Raw genomic sequence first — 27,686 nt, forward strand, 5'->3', positions numbered from 1 at the left:
ACCTATGGACAATTTAGAGCCGCCAATGAGGCTAACATGCATGTTTTTGGAATGTGGAAGGAAACTGGAGTACCCCCACGCACGGAAAGAACATGCAAACTATCGGTTTGCCCAAGTGGAGATTTGAACCCAGGTCTTCCACATCTCCTGACTGTGTGGCCAACATGCTAACCACTAGGCCCTAATTTGAACCAAAAACAGTTAAAAAAAAACAGAGGCAGCTAGGAATGCACGTAATGGGACGCACCTATTCCGCCAACAAGGCTCCATTTCCATCATGTGATCTGCATATTGACCACATTGTTATTATTATTCTTATTTACATTGTTACGCCCAAGAACTACATTACTGGCGTAGTGTAAAGTATTCCATGTTATGGTGAATGTACCTAGTACTACACGCTCACAGCATGGATGGAAAACCACTAAACCTAGTTGGAGCTTTTTGGGGGTGTTTTCATAGGCGGGATCGGTGTGTCCTATTACGTGCATTCATTAGCTGTCTCTTTTTACCTGTTTTTATATCTTTAGAACGCACAGAAGAGAGAAAGACGTGTGTGTTTGGCCGAAATTCAAAAAAAGTGCAGTAACTTTCTCACTTCCGATACCAGCTCCTCATGCGCTATTCTCAAATCAAAATATCGATACTTTTGATACTTGAGTCGTTTGAGGTCGTGTTTGTCTGTTGAAACAATGACGTAAACGTGTCAATTGTGAATAAAGTTTTCATTCTTACAGTACTTCTTAATAATTCATCTTTTATTTTAATGGTTTTATTATTTTACTTATTGTCTTTTTTATTGTTTAAAATAGAATTTTCTAATTTTCTAATTTTCTATGATTTTGTCCTCTTTTTTTTTTTTTACAGTTGGAGAATGTGCTGAAGTGTTGGTATCGGATCGGTATCGCCAATACCATCCTGGACGTCGGGTAGGAAAGGAAATCAGTGGTATCGGCCATCACTAGTAGTTATCGTGTGGAGCAACAGGAGGTGTCAGCCGGGTGGGCGTGGCTTGTAGTCCGAGTGTCAGCTTCCTGAGGCGGGGGAGGATGTGACCTGCGAGCGGAGTGACTTTCTTGCTTCTTGTCTTCATCATCCAGGGTGGACGAGGGTGAGTCAAGTTTGTTGTTTTCATTGCTGATGAGGAAGTAGAACAAATGCGTATATTTCAATAACAAGTTTGTCGTCCGTTTGTGTGGAAGAACTGCAGCGACTGTAAATTGAACATGAAAGGTTCCCAACGGTGACATTTTCAGGGTCCTTCTTAAGACGTTTGGTCTTTGATTTTGACTTTGAGACGCTCCGTGAAGGAACTTGTGTTGTCTTAACCGAACACGACTTTGTTCTTTTTTCTTGGTGACACTTTCAAGATTTAAGAGCGCCGCCGTGACGCTAGCTAGCCGCTAGCCGCTGTTAGCATAACAATGGCACCTACAGCGAAGGATGCGTCCTCGTGATGATGTTCCTCAAAGCTCACTGAAAACACGTTTCATGAAAGATGGGAACCATCAGTGAAACATAACCTCTTATGTTTCTCAGTAAGATTATCAATGATTTATCTCAATTCCCAATAATGGAAGCTCTGTAGGCAGTTTGGAGTCTGCACGTTCACCGATCATGCTGGAAATGTCGGCTCTTTCTAGAGAGCCGGTGCTTTTGGTTCGGCTCACGAAAAAGAGCGGTCTCTTTTGAGTGATTTTTGTTGTTGTTGTCTTTAATTTATTTTATTAACACATTATGTATATTGTTTAAAATGAATACATGATATCAAATGTTTATTAATTAAATGTATTTACTTAAACCTTAATGAACAGCTACAAAAATATATTTTAATATAATGTTATATTATAAAATACAAGAACAAATAGACAAATTAGGTCAGAATAGGTCAAATCTCTTCATGCAAATTTCTCACCAACTAATGGGCTCTAAGAGCACCACAGCGTGTTTAACCCCGCCCCTCCCTGCTCAGTGTGGACACAGAGACGCCGCCACACACCTTGACCGATGACGTTCACCTTTAACCCACAAAAAGACGAGGAAAACATGAAAAGGCCCCCACTTCGCTCCCGATGACGCGAACCGGCTCCTGTCTTTAATTCAAACAGCCAGCTCTTAGAGTCGATTCGTTCGCGACTGACACGCTGCGCCTGCAAAGACTCCTCTAAGAGTCGAATGTATCAAAGTGGCTCCTGCAGCCTTCAGTTTTTTTTCTGTGCGGCCCTCACCGGAAAAGGTATGGACACCGGTGCTGTACACACGACACAGCAGAACCCCCAAAGTGCTGTCCTGGATGCATTTCGGCACAATATTGTCATGCAAGTGTCATCACAGGCTAAACATATGATAATGAGTGATAAGACCCTGCAGGATGGACAAGACGCAGGAGGGGAGATTTGCACTCAACTCTACTTGTCCTGTGTGTGTGTGTGTGTGTGTGTGTGTGTGTGTGTGTGTGTGTGTGTGTGTGTGGTTAATGGTGGATTTCATGCAGGAGCCCGAGGGCGCTGCTCTCAGCTTCTCATCTAAAGAATGAAAAGGAAGCTTCGACTTTGCTGAGAGCGCAGAATGAACACATAAATGTTAGCAAATCTGTGTTATCATTTTACAACATTTAGCATATGAAAAGATGGGGCAGAGGAAGGGAGAAGGCGTGGGGGCGGGGGGGACGCACGGCTCTCTTTTTTCGAACAACGTTATTATTATTTTTTAAATATCAATTGTTATTAATAATTAAAAAATATTATGATTAATTTCTATTTAACTAACATTTCCTTTTCAGCTTTAATTTTCTACCAGTCATCTTCAGGGAGTATTGTTGTATTATTTATGTCAATATGGATCCACATCATTTGTAATATTTCAGTATTTAATGTTGTTTTATTTATTTATGTGTTTATTAGTATTTATTTTTAGTTTTATTTGTACATCTCAAATATACTTAAATAGAATTATAAATATAATATAATTTGTAAAAAAAAAGGAAATCCTCGTTTCAAAACATTAAAAGTTCTTTTTCAGAGCCAATTTTCTTCAATTGTTTTTGCAAAATCAATGTTGAAAAGGACATCTGTCACTCAAATGATTGAAAATATCACACATCTATTTAGAAAATCATATATCTACATGTGATCATTGAAGTTTCATTCTGTTTTTACACCTCAACATATTTTTCTTATTCATATTACTGATCTCAAATCTTTTAAGTAAAAAATGCAACATATTTCAGGAGGATGAGGTCAAAGAATTGCTTTCAACTTTTACTCGGCATGGATGTTTCATGTGAAGCGCAAGAAGCCCGTTCATTTCAAATGATGTAAGATTGATGTAAGATAAAACCGCAGACGATCCGAGGTACTTTGAAGTGGGCGGAGTCAAAGGTCATAAAGCGCGTCGAGCACGTTCATCATTTTGCTGATGACTCTGCGTTTGTACTGCTAATAATGTGCAAGTGACACCTTTTAGATGTTGTTGTGTGTGGAGGTGACATGTTGTACAGCTTAGTCGGAAAACACAACTTCATCATAATAATAATCATCATCGTAAATAACGTCAGCATCCCAGCACTAAGACAGGAAAATGGTGGTTGACACTGCAGCGCCAAAGTGGTCGTCATGGAACGATGCTGTGAAGACTTCACAAGGCAGAGTGGAGCAAAAACACGTCAAGAGGTATTTGTGACGCGTTGAGCGTTTATTTCATCTCCGTGGCCCCCTCAAAAGTCGTGTTGAGTGACATCGCCGCCAATTAAGGCCAAACGCGGAAAATAGAAGTGATTTTTGGGGGATTTGAAGTAAGTCGTAGGTGGCAGATGAGAGCATCCTGGGAAGACGGTCTGGGCTGCTCATCAAGGACGTGCTGGACCAAGGGTGTCCAAACTTTTTCCACCGAGAGTCGGATCCTGAAAAATCAAAAGATGCCACTGGGGGCCACTTTAATATTTGTACATGTTTTGTAAAAATTGTAAAATTTGAAAAAATAAATAAATTTTTTGCGGTACAAATGTTGTAATTTTTTTGTACATTAAAAACAAAAAAATTTGGACAAAAAAAGAATAATTTGAATGTGTGTTTTCTAGGACTGTCAAGTAGGGATGCTCCGATCGATCAGTATCGGATGTCAAAAACAGGTGATCGGCGTATGCTGATAAAGGCCTTCATGAAAGCCGGTCATAAAAAGCGGTGGGCGTGTGGCGGCAGCGTTGCGTCTCGTATTGAGCTATGCCGCTGGATGCCAGCGTGTTGGATCCCTCCCTTTCTGTTGAATGAAGATATTTATTTGTATTATTTCATTCTCTTCATTTCGTTATCTTTGTTATCTATCTCCGTAATTCATGAAATAAATGACTTTTTTCATATTTTTTATTTAAAGAAAAATCACATTTTTTGCTAAAATCTTATTTGTGAAAATTTCAAATTTATTGGAAACATTTTCTTTGTATATTTTTGGTAAAAATATATTTCAGGACAAAGCTTTGTGTTTTTATTCATTATTTTTATTTTGTATTTATTTATTTATTTTCCCCTGTCCTGTCCAGCCTTTAAAGCAGATAGAATTGTACATCTAAATGCCCTCAAGTGCTCAACAGATTTACTCTGCCAGGGAGAAGTGTGATATACACTTCCCCTGTTATACAGAATTTATTTGACTTTGATGCTTGTTATTAAGCAAATTTGGAGCGACCAGACCGTAGCAGGAGGGGACAGAGAAGAAGAGAAAAGGAAACGGGGGGGTGCGGGGATGAGAGGGGGACAAAAAAAAAGAGACAAGGACAACAGCAGCAACAACAACAATTGTGACAACAAGAACAGAACAACAGAAACATACAGAACGACATCAGCAAATAAATGTCTGTGACAACTATAAAGACGAACAAGGACACAAGGACAAAACAATATCAACAACCACAATGATAACGCTGTCAATGACAATCACACATAATAGCAGTCATGAAATGATGAACTATGATAGTGATCACAATGATAATACTGCATTGAAACAGTTACACGTTTTTATTCATTATTAATATCAACATTTCAGCTTTTTGTCTGCATTTTTGCTCTATTTTTCCCAATTTTTGTTTCATTTTATTTCTACCTTGTGCCACGGGCTGCAAATGGCCCCCAGCAGGCTGCACTTTGGACACGCCTGGCATGAAGGCAATATGCCATGCAAATGTGCCCCCTAGTGGCTGTGAGTAGACTCTGTCTACTCCATCTGATTGGACGCTTACGACATACGACGTGCTGAGGCGCACTTTGTTACAATTCTCCATTTAACGCCTCTATTCAGTTAACCGTTGAGTCTCCCATAGTTGCTGAAAAAAATGCTAATAACCGCCCGGGTCTCTGTTTAGCACCACGTAAAAAAACAACAACAAAAACATCGGCATTAACAGCTGTGGCTGTAGTCAACCTCCTGATGTAGTTTTTTATGAGCTCCACAAGATGGCATTATCCGCATTTGAAGTACGCATGAGTGGTCAGCATCCAGCAGCGATGTCTAGCTCTGCATGCGCTTTAAAATGTTGCTACTGAGCTGTTGGTGTGTTACTTGCCGTGCTGTGCAGCTCATCAGCGCCATCAACGCTGACTGAGCAGTCTGCTCCTTGTCCTGATTACAACATTGGTTGTGTTGCTGCTGTGTCGTATCAATGCACTTGTTACTGCACGAGCATGTGGTCATCTTTCTTTGCACTGTCCCATGTGGAGAAGCAGCAGCCGAAGGCCTCCTGGTGGTGCCTCAGGGTGAAGCACAGGTTGTGGGGGGGTCAAGTCAATTAGACACGGTCGTTAAGGAGGAGGAGGGATGAAAGAGTGGCCGATTACTTTGCGCTGAAGACGACCCGCTCGTGTTGAGACGCAGGGCGATGACGCTGCAGTGGGCTGAAGGAGAAGAAGGTGTCATTAGCTAATTAGTGGTGCTGAGGCTGTCTTTGTTCATGGGTCAGCTCGGGTAGCACCATAGAAGGTGAGCCATCATTGTCTGAATGCTGGCAGTGGCAACCCCTCACAGTGAACATGTCCTCAGGGGTCCTTGGTAGGCCTGTCGCCATAACACATTTTGCTGGACGGTAATTGACCTACAAGTTATTGTCCATAATCGATATTATTGACAAGGCCTGTTACCCTAATCGATAAGTAGAAGAATTAAAAAAACCTTGATAAATGGACATGTGCATGTTTCTTCTGTGCCACCCAGGCTGGATGACAAGAGGCTTCACTCTGCATGTGTCTGTGTGCTTTGCTTCTACAGTGGAATGAACGGAGAGAGTGAACCCTCCTGTCCTCTCGTTCAGCCTCTTTGTGGAGGCGGGGCTACTTGCTACTAGCTACTACCCTAGCAGCAGTTAGCTTCGTGAGCCAGCTTATGCTAACATGAATGGCGGCACAAAAGTGGCGAATGCCACAGTCACAGTGTGGGAATATTTGGGTTTTAAACAGAACCAACAAGATGAGCGCATGAACACCAACAACCAGCACAGACAGTTTCCTCACTTAGGGAAAAAAAACTCCCGATGGAGGTTCCTCAGCCTGTCCATCAGCGGTTGAGGTTGGTGGACAACTAGACCGGGGGTCGTCTTGTGTGCTTACCCTGCTTCGCCTGAACTCAGCAGCCCACTTTTTCATAGGAGTCCTCGGCAAGTGTCTGTACCAAGTCCTCATGGATTTCCTCGGGGGTCCCAACTTTCTTTTGCAGATACGTTATGATCGCTCCAAGCTGTGTTTGGTCCATCATCAGATTTGTCACACACACCTCACCTTCGCCGTCACCCGCAGAAGAAATGAAGACAGAATTGCACGTTAGCTTTTCTACTTCCATAAGAAGTCCGTGTTCTACCACAATACAAATGTTGAGCTGCAGGTCTTCTTACTGGGGAAGGCTTAGACCCTTTGGACATGTACAAATAACATGAAAGACTGCATTGCTTCCCTCTTAGAACATTTGAAAACACCCCATATGTGCCATCAAGGAGATTGCTAAACACATAAACCCTGGCGACCAGCAACAAGTGAGTGGGGAGCGTCCCGTGTGTGTTGGATGCCGTGGAAGCGCTTCCATTATGGTGTTGTGGTGCTTGGTGTTTGTTAGCTATTGACAAGAGAAGAAGACAGAGAAGGGATTATGGTCAAGTAGCAAAGTATTTGATGCACTCTGCGTGTTACTTTGCTCCATCCGTTAGAAATGCAACAGGTTCTGCACGGGGGTGGGGAGGGACAGGATGAAGGCCGGCCTCGCCTCTGTCTGCCTCCTCCCAGATGTTGTGAGATGAGGGCAGTGAGGCTGAGGAGGAGGACAGACGCTGAGGGAATGTTGATGCTGGCTAATGATCGCTGAGGACTTGGACTCACCAGGTAGGCGATTGCATTTCATTCCAAAGGTACGCCTTACGGCCTGCTTCATGTGTAAGGCTTCATTCATGTTGGGGGCGGCGAGGGAACAAAACAGCTCCAGCTTATCTCGGCTCAATGGTGGCGGCACACTGCTTTCATCTTTGTCCGTTGCATCACGGTTGTCAAACTCAAGGTCCAGGGGCCAGATTCCACCCGTCATGTTGTTTTATGTGGCCTGCAAACGCCAAAAAGACACTTTTTAAAATGTATTTTGTCCATTTAGTAAAAAGACACTTAATATTTCTTGCTAAACATATTTGTACATTTGTACTGCATGCAGTTGGAGTTTATTTTTTTGGTTGGCTTCATTAATTCCTTCCAGAAGGTCCGACTCTAACCAATACAGACGTTAACCGGGTCAAAGTTCCCCATAAGAAATCATGTAGATCCAATTCATATGTTCCACAAAGCAAAACACGTGTTTGTAGTTTCACATGCAGAAAACGGTTGGAAAGGCATAGAAATGATGAAGGAAAGGGATAAACAGACATTAAGGTTACTTTTACCTTCACCTAAGACGTGGCTGTGGACGTGAGTGGAAACAGGAAGGTGGTGGTGGTTGATCTTGCTGCCACATCGCGTCTTTGAATGGTCACGTCTTCAGTGAAGGTAAACGTAACCTTCAATGTTGATGTCTCCCTTTCGTTCCTCTTTTATATGCGATTGCAATTGTTTTCTGTGCGTAAAACGATAAAAACGTGCTTTGTTGATGACATCACAGACAGGTGACGTAACTTCCGTTTTCGGTTGCCATTTTGTTTAGCTAGCTAATAGGATGCTAACAAGGAAGGATGTTTTGTGATGAAAAACTTACAGCGTGTATTAGTACCACGACAAGATGTTTGTCCGGAGAATCCATGCAAACTGAGGCAAACTTGTGGTGTTAACTTAAAAAACATGCTAACCGGGGCGGACACTAACTGAGGTTCGGCTGTAGTCGTATACTGTCGTCCCTCACAATGTTGTGGTTCGCTTTGCTCCCTCGCTATATCCCGCTTTTTGAGAAATGAATGAATGAATGAATAAGTGATGGCTGTTTCATGGTAGACTATGGTCTTATTATTAGTCAAAACGTGGGAATGCAAGCGATATGTCGTATTGTGGTCACTAGGTGGCAGCAATGACACCAAACATTGATGAGACATTGCCTTACGTTGTGTTACCTTAACACGGCATGAAGTCAGCCATGGTATGTCCCACATGATAAAGTGAAAAAAAGTTCTCCCATTCTGTGTGAAAGTGGTACATTGTTGGCTTCTTAAGTAGAGAAGAAATAAATTTGAGGCTAACTGGTTAGCTGGCTTGCTTGTTAGATCACTAGCTTGCTAGCTAGCAGCCATCTCATAAGAGCTGAGCAATGCGTTGTAAACAACGAATAATAGGAATGTAAATGTGACTATAGGGGTGTTATTGTGTGTCTATGGGGCTCTAATAATGTTACAAACCATATTTAGAAAGTCTTAAACAGGTTTCCTATGGAAATATTTCATTTATTAACATTTGAATCCTGTATCCCGGAAACGGCACGTTCTAATACAACATAACATTTAATATCATTTAAAACTTGGCAATAATTTTACAAGAGTCAAGTCAAAGTATAAGAGAAAAAAAATGTCATCTCATGAGAAAAAAGTTGTGAGAAAAGTCAGGAGAATAAAGTAATATGCTGTCATACTAGTAGCATAGCATACTATGATGCAATACTACATGAAACAGACAAAGCTGTCATGTTTGGAACATGATGGTCAGGAGAAAAGGTTCTACTACAGGAGCAGTCATAATACTACAGGAACAAAAAAGAAAGTTGAACTATTAGTAAAATTACATTTTTAAAAAAGCAACAGCAGAAATGGAAAAAACAGCAGAAATTTTATGAGAATAAAGTCAAAAAAAGAGTCATTCTAATGAGAAATAAGTTGCAATTGGACAAGAATAAATGATCCCATTTTAGTCGCATAGAGTTGAAATATTAAAGAAAAATGTTATTTTTTATTTAAAGACAATTTGAGAAACAAAGAATTAAATTACATTTTTGGAAAATGATGTTGGGGGGGTCAATTAGTGACGGTGTGGGCAGTCGGCAGTGAGCAAGGGTGTTTTGGTCCGTGGCGGCCATGTTTTTGAACCTTAAACGCTCCATGCGCGCTGATGTCGACGCCCTAAACTGCGTGCCGAGTTGTGTAATCGTATTTTAAAATGTGCTTGTCTTTCGGCCGCCGCCAATCTCTCACATGATTTGTTTGGCTCCGTTTTTACCCGGGATCCCCTTTCTGACGCCACCCTTTCATTTACAGTGGCCTGCTGTTGGGGGCGCTGGCTGGTGGACTGCAAACTGTTTGGAAGTTGTTTAGCCAAGGAAGGTGTTTTGTGAGATGTTCCTTGGTTTCCCAGCCAATACACAACAGATCTATGGATCCTAAAAACAAACTTCAGGTGCATTCAAGAGTGTTGTTTGGTTATTGACCCTCTGGAACCCCCACTTCAGGGCCTTTCACCGAGTGACACCGAGAGCTTCCCCTCGTAGAACAGAATACCCTTGTTCTTTATTTTTATCAAGCTGCTCCCTGGAATCTTGTGGTACCTACTCGGGGAAGCCGCCTCGCTTTGAAAACGGCTTCTTTCTGTGGCTGCATTTGCTCACATAGCACCACTAATAAGGCTGGGGTGTCCAAGGTGCAGGCCGGGGGCCATTTTAGGCACACAGCTGTTTTTTGTTGGCCCTCGGCACATATTTAACATAAATAATTCAAGTATGCTGTGGCCTTGCAGACCGGTCTCTATATCGAGTCCTGGGACTCCTAGGAATCTGGGGGCCGCACAGGCAAGAAGGGCCATGAAAAACATGATGGAAGCTGCTGGAAAGGCTTCACGGTGGCTCTGGTTGAGGGGTGGGGCTGCGTGGTGTAGTGCACTACCTGGGTCACCCCCAGCTGGGTCACACGGGTGAGGGTGTCTCATGTAAGAGCCCGTGACCCCCAGCACATGACTGATGATGTGTCCAGGTTGCACCAAAAGGTGTTCCTTAATAGTAAGATGAATGGAATGTGTGTTTAGATAGTACATCAGTTTGCTTTGGGAGCTAGCTTAGCATGTACAGACCTTCATTGGCTTGCGTTTAGCATCTTCAATGCAACAAAATGGCCCCCGCATCCTTCATTTTCTTTCTGCACGCGCCCCTTGCTGGAGAAGGTTTGCTGTAATGTGTGTCGTTTGTCTTCGCCAGGTTTGCGACCACATGTTAAGGACCGCCTCCTCTGCTCGGAACCACCTGGACCCACGCTGATTCTTCTTCCACCTGTCGTCGCTCGTGCAAAGCTCGTTTCGGGAGATGGGGAGGAAGAAGATCCAGATCACGCGCATCGTGGATGAGAGGAACCGGCAGGTCAGCGTGTTCCACATCAGCTAGTGCGGACGTCCTGTGCCGGACGTGTAGTTGTTTTGATTTAGGGTCTTGACGGTGATGAACATGTTGACGTATGGCAGCCGAAGGCGCCGCTGGATGTAGATGACTCTTTCATGCAGCGACATGCAAAGTTGTGCATGTTGGAAATGATTCTGCAAAGGAATCCCTCAAGGAACCTTCTGTGGGCTCCCAACATTTCTCACCATCCAGTGCGCCGGCGGTCAGCGGCGGTGGCGAGGCCGGTAATTTGAGGTTAGCTGGGTCCGGACGGCACCCTGTCATTTGCAGGGCGGGACAGACAGCGCCTTCTTTCTCCCTCGGCCACCTCCTCGCGAGGCCGCGCCGCGGGACCGCTGGAATCCCACTTGCTGCGACGCTAGCTAAATATATCAGCGCAACAAACAGCAGCCTGTCTGGGAGGAAGGTGGCGGCGCTGTAAATAGCCACGCGGCTGGAAAATAAATATGTGTTTGTGCTTAATGTTTGCTCGTCTGGAACCCGAGCATTTTTAGATGTCGCCATGACTGGAGGACGCCGTGCGTCCAACTTCTTCCCTTTTCTGGGACCTTATCTGTCAAGTGCATCAGTAGTAAAAGTCTTCCCTTGTGGTTTTCTTTCCAACGTGCTTAAGAGTTCCATTCAAGCACAACACCTGCACAAGTCATGTTTGAAAAGAAGTTGATTTGATCCTGCACCCGTGATCGTTTTTGTTCACTTCCTGTGTTACCATGAATTCATCCCAAAGATGACAAGGCTCCCTCTTGATCGGCCCCGGAGCCGCACTTTCAACTGGACCTGCACCAAAGTGTGCCCTGTTCATAAAAAAATGTAAGGGAATGTTCAGGAACTTGTCCTGCTAACAACAAACAAACACATGCTAGCTTTAATAATGATTGGGAGTGCATGAGAAAGGGGAAAGCAAAAGGTAGCTCTCTGTGGTCATGAACAATCATGTCGCACAACAGGAGCAAACTGCTCAGTCGGCATGAGTAGTGCTGATAAGGTGTACACAACAGTACAGCAAGGTGAGTAGCAACATTTTCAAGCGCATGCAGAGCCAGATAACGCTGCTGGATGGTGACCACTTCAGATACTTCAAATGCAGCTAATGCCATCTTGTCAAGTTCATTGAGAATGTACGTTAGGAGGCTGCCTACAGCCACAGCTGCTATTATAATTTGTCACCCCTTAGTGGCAAATATAGGGTACAGTAATCCCTCGTTCATCGCTGGTTCATCGCTGGTAATTGGTTCCGGAATATTTTTGTAGTTATGACCTAGAAAACCTGTCTACAATCTTCTAAATAGTTTTTTTTTTAACATTGGTAGCGGCACCTAGACATGAAATAACACCCCTGTAGTCCCCTTTACATTCCTATTAGCCAATACAGTAGACATACTCAGGGAAAATAACACCTAGAAAACCTGTCTACAATCTTCTAAATAGGTTTTTTTAACATCAGCAGAGGCACCTACTGTAGACATGAGTGCCCTTTACATTCCTATTAGCCAACATAGCAGACATACTCAGGGAAAATAAGCCTTTTAAGACAGTTTACCTTGTAGGGGAGCAGAATCCATAGCGGACAGGAAGTGACGTCGGCGGTTCAGAGTTGAGTTTTAGCTTGTTGTGGCCTATGGCAGCTCCAGTAACACGTGTTGTCATTGTTGTTGACATCTGGTCTTGCCGAACAATTACTGCCACCTAGTGGCCAATGTACAATACTACAGTCACAAGTGGTGGTCTTCAAGGCTTCTACTGTGTTTGTCTTTTAGTGCATTTAGCCATTTTATGTTTGACAATGCTTTATTTGGGTAAGAAATATTGGGTAGAACAGTCTTAAATATGCGTATTATTTTGAACAGTCGGCCTACAGTAGTCCACCACCAAACAGCCATCAGTTCTTTTAAAAACGGTGATAGAGTGAGGGAGCGAGGGACGACGAGGGACGACGAGGGACGAGGCGTTAGCTGGAGCATTTAGGGGAATGGCGGCATAGCAGGGGTGTATATAAAGACCTCGTTGGAGGTGTAGTCAGTTGAATTTGTCTGACAAACCATAAATGACATAAAAATAAATGATAACGTCGATGCTGTTTGTCAGACGTATTTCAGTCTGCTGGGCAGGAAGGCCGAGGCGCTGCAGCGAGGGATGTGGTGGTGGTTAGGTCCCATCATGGTTTGTCTTGGCTGAGTAGACGCTGCCACTGGGGAGGGAGGCGGGCTGAGCCTAATTTTAGCACCTTTGCCTTCTCCTTTTGTGTCCTTCTGGTTTTTAAGGTGCTGCTCCCACAGTACGTGTTGGTGTTCTTATCTGGCACAAACTAACTAAGGTGCGTTGTCTAGGTGACCTTCATGAAGAGGAAGTTCGGGCTGATGAAGAAGGCGTACGAGCTGAGCGTGCTGTGCGACTGCGAGATCGCCCTCATCATCTTCAACAGCTCCAACAAGCTTTTCCAGTACGCCAGCACCGACATGGACAAGGTCCTGCTCAAGTACACCGAGTACAATGAGCCGCACGAGAGCAGAACCAACTCTGACATCGTGGAGGTGAGTGAATGCACGCTCTTCTCTGTGGCTCAGGTGGGTCCACCGTCGCTCCTCTGGAACAATGTCAATAGAAGTGATCCGTTCCAGTGTCAAACTGTGGCCATCATAGAAGCTTTTAAATAACAACAGCGGTCATGCAAGTGTGGAAAAGAAGTGAACCAATTTGCCAGGCAGTTTGTGGTGTCACAGCCATGACCGACAAAAAACAAAACAAGCGTACCCCAGGACTGGGGCGCGAACATCCTCATTTATATTTTATTTTATTTTTATTTGTATTTTTATTGTAAATTGTATGTAAATAGTCTAATACTTTTTTTTCACCTTGTTGCTGCAGCTCTCGTCTTGGCTCTCATAGACGTTTCGTGTAACCTAATTTAATGTTGTTGTATTTACTGTATGTAAATAATGTAAGACTTTTTTCACCTTGTAGCTGTTGTCTTGGCTGTGCAGGTGTTCCTAATGTTGTGGCGTGTGAGCCCAGCACGAAAGCGTGTCAACCACGAGGAAAGCACCTGAGTCAACAGCGCTGGCCTTCATTTGCTTGCATGTTTCACTTCTTTGTGCGACACGCCGCTAGCGTGACGCCCGGACGTGGTTTACATGTCGGACGGAAACATTTACAAACACTCAGCCGTGACATTTGACTGCCGCCAGCATCGAGTGCCGGTCGTTGGGTGGCGCAAACAGACACATCTGTTTGTCACATGAGGATGCGCTCGCTCACGCCAGTGTGGAGCAATGAGATGCTGGAAGTGATGAGCTGTGATTAATATCACTGCTGCATCATCACGTGTCACCGCCCAGGATGGAGTGACGACAACTATTCACATGGCTGATTCATCTGTCTTTCACACAGACCTGCACAAACGATACACTCACGTATTGGACACATCTCAAGTAATACGAATGGAAGATCAACCTGCTCGCCAGGCTAGCGGGAGACAACATTAGCAGCGAAGCATAAAGATATCAGCCTTCTAACAGCAACAGTCGTGACGTCTCATCCTGCCGTGTCTTAAACTCCCACGTGCATGAAAATAGAGGAAGTTCAGAGGTCGAGCAGAGTTTATGCCTGATGCACTCATGGGTCGTCTTTTCCCCTCACATGAACATTAATGCTGAGTCACTGTAATATCGACGTCATATGATATTGTATGATATCATGTGCAGCAGAAATACATATGCTGTGTCTGAAATGGAATATTAGCGTCAGTACTCTTCAATTACTGCAGTATACTGTAGTACACTCACCATGTGTGCAACGTGTACTGACGGCGTACTGCTTTTTACCGCACTTATTCAAGTGGAAGTACGGACGTGCGCCACAGTGAGACACCGCCATCTTGTCCGACGTCACACGTTTGCTCCGTCTTCGGACAAGCGTACAACAGTCAGGCGTTTGCATCGTGTGACGCCACCACTGAACCCGTTCTGCACTAAGCGCTCATCGTGACGACGCCGATGCTGTTGTGACGCGTGCCTCCTCTTCAGGCGCTGAGCAAGAAGGAGCACCGAGGCTGCGACAGCCCAGACGCAGACGCCGCCTACGCCCTGACACCCAACGCCGAGGCCAAATATAAAAAGATCAACGAGGAGTTTGATCACATGATGAGGAGTCACAAGATGGTGAGTCTCATGCAGTGCTGATGTCATCCACCTGAGTTCCTTCTTCCAGTGTTTACTTACATACAGTATTACGAGCTACTTCCAGTGTTTACTTACATACAGTATGACTGACTTATTCGTTTGTAGCTTTTTACTCACTTGATGCTAGCTTCGTTTTACTTACATACTTTACTAGTTATTAAGTCACTTATTTGCATATTTACTTCTTTTTTTATGTGATTACTTATTTTTTATGCACTTCCTTGTTTACATACTTGCGTATTTACTTATTGACTTATTTTTTCACTTGCTTATTTTTTACTTACTTATTTACATATGTGCTTTGTTACTTACTGCCTCATTTATTTTCACACTTACTTATTTTGTATTGACTTATTTTTGCTTAGTAAAAGCACAAGCTACTTAGAGGGGGTCCTCATCCACCACATCGTATTAACTTTCTTCCCATTCCACATCCTATGTTGATGTCCCCTGGCTGTAGTCCACAGGCGTCCCGCAGTACAACTTCATGCAGGTGGCGCCCGGCAACATGGCTTACAGCCCCGCCCCCGCAGGAGGAGGAGGTGGCGCCTCTCAGGCTATCACTGCGGACGGAAGGATGCTGGCCTCTCAGCACGCACACCTGCACAGGAACATGAAGTCACCTGACAGACCTCCCAGCACAGGTGTGTGTGTGTGTGTGTGCGTGTGTGTGCGTGTGTGTGTTACCATATGAAATAATGGTAGAAGAATATAAGACGTAGTTGTTGCTGTCCTCAGGTGAGCTGCAGGGCTCGTCTGATGTCAGCTTTCACAATGGACCAGGACCAGCTGGTATGTTTGTCTTTGCAGCCTTGCCCATGCTAGCTAAGGATACGACCAAGCCCAGTCTTTGCAGAGCCCCTCACGCTCACAAACAACAACAAAAACAGTTTTAGAGGTTACACTCCCCTTGCAAAACTATGTTCCTGACACGAGAGCTCAGCTCAGCGAGAATCAGTGGATGAACACAACGTGCGTGCACTTTTCTTAGCAGCCTCACGAGTGCCATGATGTCATCATATTGCAGAAATGGTTGATTACTTTCCAGGAGAAGGGTCACGTGATCAAACATGCAGCCAGTATGGTTGTTTGCGTTAGTTGAGTATAGAAAGCAGCTTCCGTCCCGTCCTCTCCCTTCCAGGAGGCTGGAAGATCAATGATTCAGTGTGATCTCCTCTATAATGAATAGCTGCATCCTCCACTGGAGAGACCTAATGTGCATGTGACCTTTTGTCTTCTCTGTGTCCTGTCAGTCAACGGCTGTGTGGACACACCAGGGGGCGCTAGCAGCGGTCTGGGAAAGACACTTCCACCCGACAAATCCCCTACGCCTCGGAACTCTGACCTGAGAGTGGTCATCCCCTCGTCCAAAGGCGGGATGGCGACGCTGGTACGTGTGCGTCTCAGCATCTCACTGCTGCCACACGTGGCAAGAAAGGGTACCAACAAAGCAGGCGAGACTTGACAGTTCCATGCAAGAAATAAACGGATGACAAAGTGGCGTTGCTTTGTTTCTCCACGGGCCATGTTGTGGGCTGCTGTGTGCTCCACAAGAGATGACCTCATCCAGGGTGGGGTCCCCGCAACGCAACCAAACAGACGCAAGCTTCTGCTTCCTGTTGTGGAATCTGCGTCACGTTTGGTTTCCATCAAAGCTGAAGCAGTACATCACTTTTGTCACCGTGTGGCTGGAAGGAACAGCACAGCTCTCAGTTTATTGTGGAGGATAGGTTCCCAAAATAGCCCACAATAAGTGAAATCCGCGAAGTAGCCAACTGTATTTGTTTACAGTTGTTATATATGTTATATATGTTTTAAGGCTGTACCTATTCCGTGCCTCCATTGCTGAGGCAGCCGATCGGAGCTGCGGCCGCAAGGTGGTCGGTGCCAGTCGTGGCGGCAAGCCCCGAACCCGATGGTGGACACCAGAGGTCAGGGCTGCCGTCAAGCTGAAGAAGGAGTCCTATCGAGCATGGATGGCTTGTGGGACTCCTGAAGCAGCTGACGGGTACCGGCAGGCCAAGCGGCACGCGGCTTCGGCGGTGGTCGAGGCAAAAACTCGGGTGTGGGAGGAGTTCGGTGAGGCCATGGAACACGACTTTCGGTCGGCCTCGAAGAGGTTCTGGCAAACCGTCCGGCGCCTCAGAAAGGGGAAGCAGTGCCCGGTCCACACTGTTTACAGTGGGGAGCCTGCTGACCTCGACTGAGGATATAGTTGGGCGGTGGAAGGAATACTTTGAGGCCCTTCTCAATCCCACTGACATACCTTCCCTAGAGGAAGCAGAGACTGAGGATACGAACGCGGACAGTTCCATCACCGTGGCTGAGGTATCTGGGGTAGTCAAAATGCTCCCCAGTGGCAAAGCTCCGGGGGTGGACGAGTTTCGCCCTGAATTCCTCAAGGCTTTGGATGTTGCGGGACTGTCTTGGCTGACACGTCTCTTCAGCATTGCGTGGAAGTCGGGAACAGTACCTCTGGATTGGCAGACTGGGGTGGTGGTCCCCCTTTTCAAGAAGGGTGACCGGAGGGTGTGTTCCAACTTTAGGGGGATCACACTCCTCAGCCTCCCTGGGAAAGTCTATTCCAGGGTGCTGGAGAGAAGGGTACGACCGTTAATCGAACCTCGGCTACAGGAGGTGCAATGTGGTTTTCGTCCTGGTCGCGGAACACTGGACCAGCTCTACACCCTTGCAAGGGTCCTGGAGGGTACTTGGGAGTTTGCCCAACCGGTCTACATGTGCTTTGTGGACCTGGAAAAGGCATTCGACCGTGTCCCTCGCGGTGTCCTGTGGGGGGTGCTCCGGGAGTATGGGATTGGTGGTGCGCTACTACGTGCCATTCAGTCCTTGTACAACCGGAGCAGGAGCCTGGTTCGCATTGCCAGTAGTAAGTCAAGCCTGTTTCCGGTGAACGTTGGCCTCCGCCAAGGCTGCCCTTTGTCACCGATTCTGTTCATAATTTTCATGGACAGAATTTCTAGGCGCAGCCAAGGTGTCGAGGGAGTCCAGTTCGGGGGCACTAGGATCTCATCTCTGCTATTTGCAGACGATGTGGTCCTGATGGCCTCATCGAGCTGTGACCTGCAGCGTTTACTGGGACGGTTTGCATCTGAGTGTGAAGCTTCTGGGATGAGACTCAGCACCTCCAAATCCGAGGCCATGGTTCTCAGTCGGAAAAGGGTGGATTGCTCCCTCCGGGTTGGGAATGAGGTCCTGCCCCAGGTGGAGGAGTTCAAGTATCTCGGGGTCTTGTTCACGAGTGAGGGAAGGTTGGAGCATGAGGTCGATAGGCGGATCGGCGCAGCGTCTGCAGTAATGCGGTCGCTGTACCGGACCGTCGTGGTGAAGAGAGAGCTGAGCCGGAAGGCAAAGCTCTCAATTTACCGTTCGATCTATGTTCCCACCCTCACCTATGGTCATGAGCTTTGGGTCATGACCGAAAGAACGAGATCGCGGATACAAGCGGCTGAAATGAGTTTTCTTCGTAGGGTAGCGGGACTCACCCTAAGAGACGGGGTGAGGAGCTCGGTTATCCGAGAGGAGCTCAGAGTAGAGCCGCTGCTCCTTCACATCGAGAGGAGCCAGCTGAGGTGGCTCGGGCATCTAGTCCGGATGCCTCCCGGACGCCTCCCTGGTGAGGTGTTTCGGGCATGCCCAGCCGGGAGAAGGCCCCGGGGAAGACCTAGGACACGCTGGAGGGATTATGTCTCACAGCTGGCCTGGGAACGCCTCGGTGTCCTCCCGGTGGAGCTGGAGGAGGTGGTCGGGGACCGGGAAGTCTGGGCTTCCCTACTGAGACTGCTGCCCCCGCGACCCGGACCCGGATAAGCGGAGGAAAATGGAATGGAATGGAATGGCTGTACCCCCACCACCCACCCTACACTTCTCAGACAGGCATGAACATCGTCCTGACGCGGCTCCTCTGTAGAATTTTTGGATCCTTGTTAAAACATATCGTTGCTGTCGAAAATTCATTTATTCCGTCATGGCGCCCTCCAGCCGCGTATCCTCTGCCTTCCTTCAGCGTGTCCACAAGTCCAACTTTTTGTGAGATGGTTAGCATCTTCTTCTGCCTTTTGGGTGCAGAACGTTTCATCGACATTGTGGGTTTTGTCGGGGAGAAAATGTGCAAACAAACGGCGTTAAGAGTCTCCGCAGACTGTTTGCTAGCAATCAGACAACAGGAAACACGGCAGTTTGGCACGAAAGGAGATTGATTGACAGTGGTCTACAGCCAATAAGGACGCAGAACACAATGGGAGGGTTCTCCCTTAGCCAATAAGGATGCAGAACACAATTGGAGGGTTCTCCCTTAGCCAATAAGGATGCAGAACTCAATGGGAGGGTTCTCCCTTAGCGAATAAGGATGCAGAACTCAATGGGAGGGTTCTCTGCACAGATAGACTACTATACTGGATTCTTACCCTTTTTCTTTCACCTCATGTTTGCTCCCAAATGCTGCTATATGTGGGAATGCATGAAGGTACGTTTTGATGACCTTATTGGGAGCTAATGTGCTTATTTGTGCGGTGCGCCTCCAGGCTTCTACTTGTTGGTGGAGGGTGGCTCTATATTCATTTGATGTCGTTCCTGTCTTAGTTTTAGTCAATACCTAATAAATGAGATCAAGTCGATGGCTATCATGTCCGTTTGTTTCACTGATGTGTTGAAAATGCTACTAACATTCATTCTCATCAGCCACGGTCACACTGACACAAGCCCCCAAAAAGATGTCCTTGGCTGTGCCTGCCATTAAATAGGAGCTCGTAACTCAAATTTTAGCTTGCAGTTCAAAGCAAAAAATCATCGGAGAGACGGCTCGCTTGTTGGGACACTGGTATGTCTGCCGAGGTACTACTGTGCAAATGACAATAAAAAACATCAGCAGTGCTCCAGCAGCTTCTGGTGTCTCTCTGACAGGTGATGCAGCTCATGACAACTCAAGTCACAGCGACCGTGGGTACAAATACTTTTGTTCTTGTTGCGAGAGCCATCTGCCAGGGCTTTGAAGCTAAATTTACTCGTCCAAATACCCTTTTCTTTCTCCATTTCCGCTCAATATTTGTTCCCACTTGTGGCTCCGCAGTCACTGCCACGTTTCCTCGAACTACGGTGTGGGCTGAGGGCCAGACGAGACGTGTGCACGTTAAAAAAAAGTAGTGCTGTTAAAGGAAACTTTGGTTAACGCGTTAACTGTGACAGCTCAACTTATTTTTCACTATATTAGACATGTTATGACTTGATGTGCTTTCAGAGTGAGCATCGTCCGTCCAGTCAGCCTCTGAGCACGCCGGTGGTCTCCATGGCCACGCCCAGCCTGACCCAGCACAACTTCTACAGCAGCATCAACTCTGCCTACAACAATGGTAATGTATACTGGACTCATATTACTGTACACATCGGTTCAGTAGCGGAATGAACGGAGAGAGTGAACCTCCGGTCAGCTATTCAGCCTCTTTGTCCGCCTACGTGGAGGCAGGGCTACTAGTGAGCAGATACAGAGTGCTAGCACTTAGCAAGTTAGCAAGCAAACGCCAATATGAATGAAGGCACAAAAGCGATTGCCACAGCTCCAGTGTGGATGTGCAGCAGAGCCTTCGTCCCGGCAGTGGACACTTACTGAGGAATTTGATCAGCGGAGTAAAACTAAAAGGAGACTGCACGTACATGGTGCGCGTTCACGGTGTCGCTGGCTACATTGCAAAAGAAGCCAACACTTGTTAGAAACGTTTGAGAGACAGCAGGCATTGCCTGGGGGAAGGTACTGCAATATAACCCAGTGACGGGGTGAGTCTATACTGGCACAGGTATACTCGAGTACCATCTAGTGGTTCAAAGGTGACATGACACTTAATGAAAAAAAGGTCTAAAAAGTCGACGTTATCGTTTGACAATAATTTACAGTACAATTATCGACCTGCAAAATGTGTTATCAGGCCTAACAAAGACAATAACCCTCACTTTTGATTGAAAACACTCATAATTCAACTATGTGTGAATTGTACTGAGTATACTGCAACAGAAAGAGTACTAGAACACTGTATTCAAGTAGAGGAAGTTACTCTGCTTAAGTGTTACTCGAGTACTCGTGAAAGAGCAGCCCTTCTCAAATGTACTCCAACACATGGAAGTCATGATCTGTGAACAGAAAACCATCTTTCTGCAGGGTTTGCTGAATGTATGTTTTGTGTAAGATGATGGAAGTGGTGTTTCTCATATTATTCTGCTGCAAGATATCCTATATGAATATTTACACACAGTATACACGGCTTTACATGTCATGCTATGTGTTTTATAGCACGGTAACGTGCGTGCTGAAAAAGCGCGTGCACCCGATACACGTGTATAACGGACAGAACTAGTAGGGGTGTCTCGATCCACATTTATAGTCTTTATTTTTTTATAGTCAGATCCAGTACCGATCCTTTTTTGTATAAGCTTTTGTTCCAAACATGAATTTGTGGCATTGAATGGTTATGAAAATAGCTCTTCAAAGTATTACAGATAATGCAAGCAAAGTATTTCTGAATATACTTTATTACACAACATGACCAAATATATTGTTTGGCTTTTGGAACCAACCTCTGAGTCAGGTCCCTAATCCAATGAAAGATCCAGTTGGAAAAAAATGGGCGGGTAGGTCTAATCATGTGACATGGTTACAGATCAATTCATGGTGTATTTACAATATGACTTTTTTTAAACAAACTATTGATAATTTATTGATGTTCCCTAGGATAAACAACCAGCGGTTAGAGCAGCACCTAATGATCCACAAATTACTAAACCTGGTAAAAACAGCTGCCTTGAGGGGCACCATGGTTTCTTAGGTGTCTCTACTTGTACGACGTGGTGTTTCATTACAGCCACCATGTGGCCAAAAGGGGACATTACAAGCTGCTCATGAACACTTGTTTACTCTTTTCCCCTTCCAAATGTTTTAAAACGGGGACAAACGGCGCTGTTAGTCGTCATACATGTCAAGACAGGCTGTGAGGGTTCAAGCAGGTTTTAACAGCCTACAATGTGTCATCAGACTACCAGCCAAGCAGTTCTGAGCTGTCAGATTTCTCCTCCCCTGCTGGGGCATCTTCAAGCACCATGGCTACTTGGCAGGAACACATGGCATCACTGGGGTAAGACACTCATGACTTCTGAAACTCATGTTTGGAGACGCAAACATTTACTGGAAAGCACCAGTTCAGGACAGTCACCTCATCAAAATAAAGAGGCTGAAGTCAACCACCAAAGACAGGCAGCTGGGTAACGTCCTGCACCTGGTGTCAGTAATATTACTGTAACAAACTGTTTAATGTTCAAAGAATTCTTTAATGATCTTTTACACAACGCAAGACAGTCTCAGTAGTGAAGACCAGATTTCCTGGTGCCCGGCCACCTCTTCCAGTTGCACCGTGAGGTGGGAGACATGCTCCCTCTAGAGTGTCTTAGGGAGGCTTCTGGACTAGACCGACACCTAAAATAACACACAAAAAAAAAAAGGTCTGCAACATCATGGTGAAAATCTCCAGAACAAGATTTGCGATCAATGTTTGTCATGTTTATTGATCGTGTACGCTTTGAAAGCAAACATGACATCTTCATATTAAGTTCTGACATCTCCATCAGCAGTGTAGCACATGGGGAGAAGAAAAAAAAAAAAAAAAAGGTAGAAGTGCTAAATCCTCGCCTGGCCTCTAAGGGTTAAAGCAGTATAGACATGATCTCAGTCCCATATCCGCATTGTCATCCAACAGTCAATCTTTTGGCCATTTTGGGGATCATCACAGATCACAGTTGACGTAAAACTTGTGTTCACTCACCGTCACAACCAAGATCGCCTCATGTGACCACCTGGACAAGAAAAACAAGCTTTTAGAATAAAACTCATGTCTGGGTGGTGCACTTTTAGCGTAGGACGACATCTGTGGGACAGCTGAGTGGCTGTCGCTGCCACAAACACGTCAGGACAGTCAAAGTCTGCCCCGTTTTTTTCTAGCATGCTATTGGAGAACATCAGCTACGACAAGCCTTGTCCTTAGGATCAGCATGCTGGAATTCCTGTACTTTGATCTGACGAAGAATTACCTGGGCTGCGGCCATCGAGCGGCTGCTCCTGCAGGCAGGAAAAGACAATTATTAAGACGTTCTTACGGTCATGTCACGTGATTCAACCGCAACATGGCTCAGCCAATAAAAGTCAATCAAGCATTGAGTCAGTGAGGGCAAGTTTGTCATCACAGCCGTGCAAAATCCACTAGGCCCCCAACTTACAAACACCCGACTAGCGAACATTCGCGGAAACGAACACAAACCGACTGGTCTATATTTTATTTTGCCTTGTAGTCACTCAATCAGTATTTATACTGCTACTGTACATGCTTGACCAGTAGAGGACACTGACACTGCTAATGGGGTCAACAGAGGAAGAGTTAGACACTGGGGAGATAAAGCTAAATCGTACAACCCGGACAGAGCGTGTGATTAAAGTTTATGAAGAGTTAATAGGCCTGCTTAATTCTACACCACCCATAGAACACTACCTCTTTTAGAAGAGTCTGACGACCATTTGTCCTTTTATTCAATATCAATACCTCTAACTCCATTACGACGACGTATGCTCGACCACTCCTCTTCAAAAGGTAAATAACATTTATCATTACGTATTATTATATCACTTTTATTATTGTTTTTTTCATTAATTATCCTGGTTTAATATTACTACTGCATCCAAACTCATATTTACATACATACGCATATACTGTATATATATATATATATACACACGTACATGTAGTACCTATATCATTGGTAATACTACATTTTCCCCTACTTAAGAACATGTCGACCTAAGAACGGTTGTCTGGAACCAATTGTGTTCGTAAGTTGGGGACCTAGTGTACAGTGAAACCGCTACAGGTAAATAACCCAACATTGGCTGCAAGGTGTATTTGTGATACACAATTTGTGATTGTGCATAGAACAGGAAAGCAGCATACAGGTGAGCCATGCAGTCCTCACACGACTTGTGTCCAGGCTGCTCCGTACAGTAGGGCTTCATAACAAAGCTAGCACAGTTTGATCCAAGGGGTTAAAAACCTGGTAGAGGTTCCACTGTATTCATCCCATAAATAACACTTACCTCTGCAGTGGCACGTGCTCGATTCACATCCATGTTCAAGAGCAAACACCTGCTGACGAGACACATTCAAACGTTTGTAAGTGATGTGAAAGAAATGAGCTTTAAGTGCCAATGTCCTTCCCCAAAAATGTTGCTGGATCAGCTACTTTTAACCTGAACAGCGACCGTCGGTGGAAGCTTTAATCTCGGCTTCCCTTTGACCATTCACTGCGACACAACAGCAGGAACGGCTTCGATAGGAGCCCGATCAAACTAAAAGCTCAACATTCATATTTAATCACTACTTTTAAAATGCTTCAAAACGTTAGCAGTCGGGAGTCAGTGGCCACGTGGTCTGTGGCTAACTCCATTGTATCGGGCCTTTAGCATAGCATTAGCTTTAGCAAAGGCCTGCAATGGGCTTGCGGATTACGTTAAGACTGCATTTCTTGTTTTTTTCCCAATATTTACTGTTGGAAAACATGGCTGGCAACATTAGCCTGGAATTAACAACATTAACAAACGTACTTGCCATCGTATTACGTCATCCGCTCCAGCACATCAGCGTACTTTAACTAGGACATGTCCTAAAAAACTGCAAAGTTGAATAATTTGATGCACATCTTAATGTGAAAGGGTGCTGGTCTGAAACAGATCATTGTATTTGCTCGCAGAACGCTAACTTCCCCAGAGGAGCGTCAATGGCAGAAGAGAGCGATAGAAGGCTTAGCCTGTGTCTTTATAGATGAAAGTGACGTCATATGCTAGCTTCTGATTGGCCCGCACTCGTCCCCGGTGCATGATGGGAATTGTATTTCCACGAGCGTTTGTGAATGGCCGCATTATTTGGACTGTTACTAAAAAAAACCCAAAAACATTACGTAATACGTCGTGTACACACAAACACCATCACCAGAATACACGAGGCAAAAATATCACAAATGCTTGTGATATTAAAGTAAAAACATGTAAGGAAAAAATACATGAATGCATTGAAAGAAAATGCCCCTTAAAGTCGGGCAATTCGTTTTTAAAATATATATATATATATATATATATTATACATTATATGAAATTGCACCTATTCTAATTAAAATGGTTTGTTTTCCTTTTGATTTCCTTTTCATGACATCAGCATTTAGTGGGAAAACTTGGAAAATGATCTACACAAAATCCAGGAGTGAATTTAGGATGTATTTTAGCTGTAAAAATAGATCATTCTTAAAAAGTTACATAGCTGAAATGATGAATTCATAATAATACGAAAGAATTAGCAACAATTCAAGTTAATACACAAACGAAAGTAATTCAAGTTTTTGTGTACTTTATAAATGTAAATCTGTTTGCGTATATACGGTAGTACGAGTCAAACGCTAGGACACACTTTCTCACTAAATAGCACGAGGAAGAAGGTTCATGTTCTGCAGCCGACGTTGTTGTGAGCGCATACTGTGGCCACTAGATGGCGTAATCCTCCTGTCTCCGCCCCCCGCCCCTCCTTGTTTGCAGCCCATCCAGCCTGTCCATCAGCGCCAACCACAGCATCAGCATCAAGGCCGAGCCCCCCTCCCCTCCCCGGGACCACCTGGCCCAGTCGGGATACTCCGCCCAACCTCACCCTCTCTCCGCTTCATCCTCGGGCCGCTCCCCCGATCACAGCCCACACGAGGGTGCCAGCGAGTGCGTGGCGCCGCCGAGGAGGCTGGACTTCCTGTCTCTGGCCTCGGGTCTCCCTCAGGAGGGCGGCGAGAGTCCGACGGCCAAGCGGATGCGCGAAGACAGTTGGGTCACTTAGACCCTGTGCAGATTTTACTGAGCTTTTCTTCACGTTGTCACGGCGCAAAGGTCACGCGGGTCCAATTGCAGTACAATCAGGAGATCAGGTGAAAGGTCAATGCGCGCACTTCCTGGTCGTCTTCTCAGGGTGGACGAAAGCAATAGTCAGGTTGTTCCGCCTTTTATTATCTTTTCTTTTATTATTCTTTTTTTTAACACTCAAGAAGATGCAAAATAAGTCTTGTATAGAGTATCTTTAATATATACGTATGACCATATATGGATCTTATGTCTTCTTTTCACGCCTGCACAGTCTAATGTGATCCAACCAAGCGCTGCCCATACAAACACCCTGCACTTCTACTCAACTGCAGAGAGTACCTGTCTCCATTTGCATACCAATGCTTTCACACTTAAATAATTCTCTGCCATTTTTCATCAATTTATGATTACTATTGTTCCGACTTTTTTTGTCTTCTAACTCCTCCTTCATTTTTCAACCCATTCAAACCATTCCACACATCCAGGGCTTCAAACTAACACTTTTCCCGACATTCGTGCTATTTTCCACAACACAAAAATTCCCAGTTTTCCCGACATATTTACCTTTGAGTCGACGACGAGGAACGTCCCACAAGTGTCTGTCTGTCCCTCCCTTTTGTCTATTTTTCCAGAATGCTGAATGCCTTTGATCTAATTGTTTTGTGGCGGAGTTTTGGGGGGAAAATTCAGGACATTTGTGCTATTATCCACATGACTGAATGCCTTTGATCTAATTAGATCAAAGGCATTACTTCTACATTTCTCAACAGATTCCAGTCGTTACAATGTCGACATGGACACTTTCCTGCTCATTTTGCCCTCCCATCCAGGTTACGCACTCACAGTCAATGTCTCCTGACATTGCAATCATTTAGTTTGTATTCATTTTTAATGTTATTTAATACTTAAGCATTTTCTATGAGTAAATACACATTTATTACATACAAAAATATGACTATTAAGTAATTGTAATTGTCATTTCTAGAATGTAAATAAAATATTTGTGGCGAGACGCCACTAATAAATGAATGTATGGAAAACACTGGTCAGCAAAAATGGCCCCCAAGCCACACACTTTGGGGACCCCTGGGTTTATTGGTGCAGGTGTACCTAATAAAGTGCCCAGTGAGTGTACGGTGCATTCTTGTCTTGTCTCGTGGAACGCATTTACTTTGGTTGTTTGTCATCACCTTCTTCGCTGTGGCTTCCTTCTCGCGATGAGAGCGCTTGAGGAAACCTACCCACGCGCATCCTGGAGAAGCGGCGTGAACACTTCTTGTCGTTGATTGACTGCAACGCTACTTTGAAACGACAAAATCCACAAAAGTGCTTGTTTTTTGTGGAAGGCAACCGCTCGTGGTCCTCACAAGGGCCGTTTGATGAGCATAATCAATTTGAAGATTGTTGGCTGGCTTTGATGAACATCACGCACTCACGGTGGCCTCGTGGTTAGCACGTCAGACTCACAAATCCTGCGACACATCCTCCTTCCTGGCGCCACTGACCCTAAAGAGGACACGCAGTATAAAAAAGAATGGAGGTTGTTGGTGTTTAGAAAGTAACGGCGTGTATATGACGTCCCCAGATAACGAGCGTAAACCTAGCTACGTTCAAATGCTATTTGATTACTCAACGGCGTACTTGATCTCCTCTTGAAAGTATTTAGACGAGAACGAGATTAAAATATGTGATTACTGCTGTGATTACAGTAAACAAACATGCGTAAAGCTAGGGTGAAAACAAGCGGAAACGGGATA

At 45.1% G+C, this 27,686-nt stretch overlaps 1 protein-coding gene, 1 long non-coding RNA gene and 2 other non-coding genes across 8 annotated transcripts; 1 reads left to right on the forward strand and 3 right to left on the reverse strand.

Annotated features, from left to right (window-relative positions):
- The first annotated feature begins 1,007 nt into the window (after positions 1 to 1,007).
- On the forward strand, positions 1,008 to 27,598 carry LOC129178109 (myocyte-specific enhancer factor 2A-like). 5 transcript variants are annotated; one of them, XM_054769937.1, is made up of 10 exons: positions 1,008 to 1,111; positions 10,618 to 10,776; positions 13,143 to 13,346; positions 14,838 to 14,972; positions 15,454 to 15,637; positions 15,732 to 15,785; positions 16,247 to 16,383; positions 20,248 to 20,359; positions 22,030 to 22,129; positions 25,621 to 27,598. In XM_054769937.1, exons 2-10 carry the CDS (start codon positions 10,723 to 10,725, stop codon positions 25,904 to 25,906), a joined length of 1,266 nt encoding a protein of 421 aa, XP_054625912.1. In that variant the 5' UTR covers positions 1,008 to 1,111; positions 10,618 to 10,722; the 3' UTR covers positions 25,907 to 27,598. The 5 variants fall into 5 exon arrangements, with proteins under 5 accessions (XP_054625912.1, XP_054625914.1, XP_054625917.1 ...); XM_054769938.1 differs by lacking the exon at positions 1,008 to 1,111 and adding an exon at positions 9,739 to 9,827; XM_054769939.1 differs by lacking the exon at positions 15,732 to 15,785.
- On the reverse strand, positions 21,401 to 24,845 carry LOC129178111 (uncharacterized). The gene is made up of 5 exons (XR_008569750.1): positions 24,640 to 24,845; positions 24,133 to 24,181; positions 23,079 to 23,106; positions 22,814 to 22,844; positions 21,401 to 22,467 (listed from the first exon to the last, which is right to left on the reverse strand). It is a non-coding gene; the product is annotated as an uncharacterized LOC129178111 (long non-coding RNA).
- Positions 22,914 to 23,045, reverse strand: LOC129179173 (small nucleolar RNA SNORA44). Its single transcript, XR_008569911.1, has one exon. It is a non-coding gene; the product is annotated as a small nucleolar RNA SNORA44 (small nucleolar RNA).
- On the reverse strand, positions 24,242 to 24,379 carry LOC129179179 (small nucleolar RNA SNORA16B/SNORA16A family). The gene has a single exon (XR_008569916.1). It is a non-coding gene; the product is annotated as a small nucleolar RNA SNORA16B/SNORA16A family (small nucleolar RNA).
- Positions 27,599 to 27,686: the final 88 nt, after the last annotated feature.

Source organism: Dunckerocampus dactyliophorus, chromosome 3 (assembly GCF_027744805.1).
Source record: "Dunckerocampus dactyliophorus isolate RoL2022-P2 chromosome 3, RoL_Ddac_1.1, whole genome shotgun sequence".
NCBI lineage: Eukaryota > Metazoa > Chordata > Actinopteri > Syngnathiformes > Syngnathidae > Dunckerocampus > Dunckerocampus dactyliophorus.

Coding starts and splice junctions, on each gene's coding strand:
- LOC129178109 (XM_054769937.1), top strand. CDS start 10,723: ATGGGGAGGAAGAAGATCCAGATCACGCGCATCGTGGATGAGAGGAAC. Junction 16,384..20,247: donor AAGGCGGGATGGCGACGCTG/GTACGTGTGCGT, acceptor ATGTGCTTTCAG/AGTGAGCATCGTCCGTCCAG. Junction 22,130..25,620: donor GAACACATGGCATCACTGGG/GTAAGACACTCA, acceptor CCTTGTTTGCAG/CCCATCCAGCCTGTCCATCA.